We start from the raw sequence: 2500 nt of genomic DNA on the forward strand, positions 1-2500 counted from the left end.
GGAATGGTCCAAATGACGCGGAGGAACGGACGGGCTCTTAAGAGAGCATCAACTCTAAAAGAGCAAAGACCCGTTCGTTCCTCGGAGGCATTGTCGGCTGGGCCCGAACCACCAGGCCGCCCGACGAGGCCTGGGCCGGACCACACTCACGCCAGCTGCCGTGAGGACGGGACGTCGCGGGTCGCCCCAGCGAGGCACCAAGAAGGTGAAGGTAACCAGCCCGGCCTCTCGGAGCTTCTGCGGTCTACACAGCTCCGTGAATATAAAGACCCAAGAGGTCCAGTCTACCCCTCGTCTTTCCTGGGGTTTTTCCTTGTTTCTTTGCATGAACGTTGTGGCGCCATGTCCTTAGGTAGAACTGATGTTAAGTGCAAGTGACTGTACATCATAAATATACGGTTGTAGTCTTTGTCTTGCTCGCGTCTTGTCCCTACCCCCATTCATTGCATGCTTGTATATCTCTGCATTGCTTCTTTGACCGTATATGTGTACAAATAAATGTCCTTGTGTGAATGTAAACCTGTTCGTTGCGTCCTTTCCCTCATTGAGCTGCTGTATTGAGTTCGGAATAAATAGCTGGTTTCTTAATAACCGATAAGAGAATCGGGTCCGACGGGCTTGGCGATAATCCGCTCGGCAATCGCAAAACGGAGCGAGCGGCTTAAGCAGCTCGTCTCCGTACAAGTTCCGTTGAGGTGTAAATCCCAAGCATTTCTGTCTGCACGCATACTTTGGTGAATCGATATTTCGGCGATCGGACCCTGTCGCGTGCGAACAGAATAGCTGGCTGATTTTCGGTGTGATAAAAAGCACACCTGTGGCTGGATTTTGGCATTGTTCCGAAAGCTACGACTAGGTTTGTCCGTTCAGTGGGCGAGAGCGGCCGCCATTGGCTAGAAGCGGTCGCCCGCACGCCGACGGGGGAGAAGCCACAACAATATATTTGTATATAAATTTCTAAAGCAAATCATCGTCTCACCATTAGCCATTGCATTTAGAAATATCTGTAGTTTCAACCATAATTAAGGAAGGCTGCAAGATTGGTGACTCTCACAAAACTAGCCTTCTCTCAACTGTTTCTCTCAGTATTTTAACTTTTTTAATTACCAGTTCAGCATCTACTTTTAGAGAATACAAGCGTTTCGACACGAGGTGACTGGCAGAACAACAATTTGGGTACGCGTCAAAATCAACATTAAACCACAAACACCACACCGATAACAAACGTATTACAACACGAAGCACCTCTATCAGGCCAGAGTCGGTGAGCCGGTCCAGGTTTCCAAGATGGAGCCGGGAGAGCATGAAGCAGCTGTGACCGAGTGCCGTCACCGCGCGATCACCCAGCTGCTTGCAACGCGTCACCACCAGCTCAGTGAGGCGGGGGCAACATGCGGCCATCTCTGCTATGCCATTATCAGAAACTCCACGGCAGTCCGTCAGAACAACGGTAGCAACGCTACGACTGCGCGAGACCAGCTTGAGTAGTACTTCATCCGTGACCTGCGAAGATTTGGTGAAATGAGGCAAAAGCTTATGTCCAAAGGGAAGGAAGAGAGTGAAAACAGGGAAGCTCTGCATTTCATTTTCCCCACACATCGCAACAAAGGAGAGGTAAAAGAAAACAAGGGTCAAACATAAATAAATGTGGGTTTCCCTTTTCAGGAAAATAGAGATCCTCAGATACTTCGTTGAATGTGAACATAAAAACTTTACATCTACTTCACAGAGGAACTTTTTTAAAGTTGAAATTAGCAAAAAAAATAAAACATTTCAGTTTGATCTGTACACGTTGGGAATGGCAATAGTCATATTCTGACAATGACAAACAATACAGAAACTAGAATATCGAGAAAAAAACACCACGAGTGTTACTGCTCAAAAATACATGAACATTTCATTCATGTCAAATGTGACGAGGGGGGGAGGTCTTAGTAAGTAGACGAAGATTCTCCCGAACAGTAAGTAGACGAATGAAAAGAAAAAAGTTTGATTATTAGGCCAAAAAAAAAAAAAATGTTGCATTGGCATAACCCGCCCGACCCTAAAAATTCCGCCGACCCTACGTTTTTTTTTGTTTTTTTGCTATCGAAAAATTTTGCCGACCCTATTTTATTGCTATTTTTGTTGTTTTGCTATCGTTTTCAAGTATCTTGTTGATTGCGATCGCGATCGCAAAAACCCGGAAGTGTTTCGGACAGAACCCGCCGACAAAAAGGGTGGTACTCGAGCCGGGGGAGATTTTGGGAGGGATTTATTAGGAAAAAAAAAAAAAAAAAAAAAAGATCCCGACCGACCTACCCTATTTTTCAGTGACCCGTTACGCCAATGCAACATTTTTTTTTTTTTGGCCTTATTATTATTTTTTAAGTGACACGTTTGTATATGCCTTTGGCCAATGAGCCAATGCCAGAAATGTCATTGGCCAATGGATAAAGGTATAGCGGTAGAGTTCAGCCATGCATACTTCAAGGGGTGGAGACATCTTTGCAGTGTGCCA

General features: G+C 45.7%; 1 protein-coding gene across 1 annotated transcript in view; it reads right to left on the reverse strand.

The window, feature by feature from the left end:
• The window catches only part of FBXL17 (F-box and leucine rich repeat protein 17), a 112988-nt gene that overhangs the window by 33799 nt on the left and 76689 nt on the right, over window positions 1-2500 (reverse strand). Inside the window, exon 6 of the mRNA XM_085847985.1 lies at window positions 1246-1503. Within this exon, the coding sequence (XP_085704111.1) occupies window positions 1246-1503 (258 nt within the window). The remainder of the gene's footprint in view (window positions 1-1245; window positions 1504-2500) is intronic.

This window comes from Eptatretus burgeri, chromosome 11 (genome assembly GCF_056783735.1).
Source record: "Eptatretus burgeri isolate ZD-2024b chromosome 11, Ebu_testis_v1, whole genome shotgun sequence".
Lineage (NCBI taxonomy): Eukaryota > Metazoa > Chordata > Myxini > Myxiniformes > Myxinidae > Eptatretus > Eptatretus burgeri.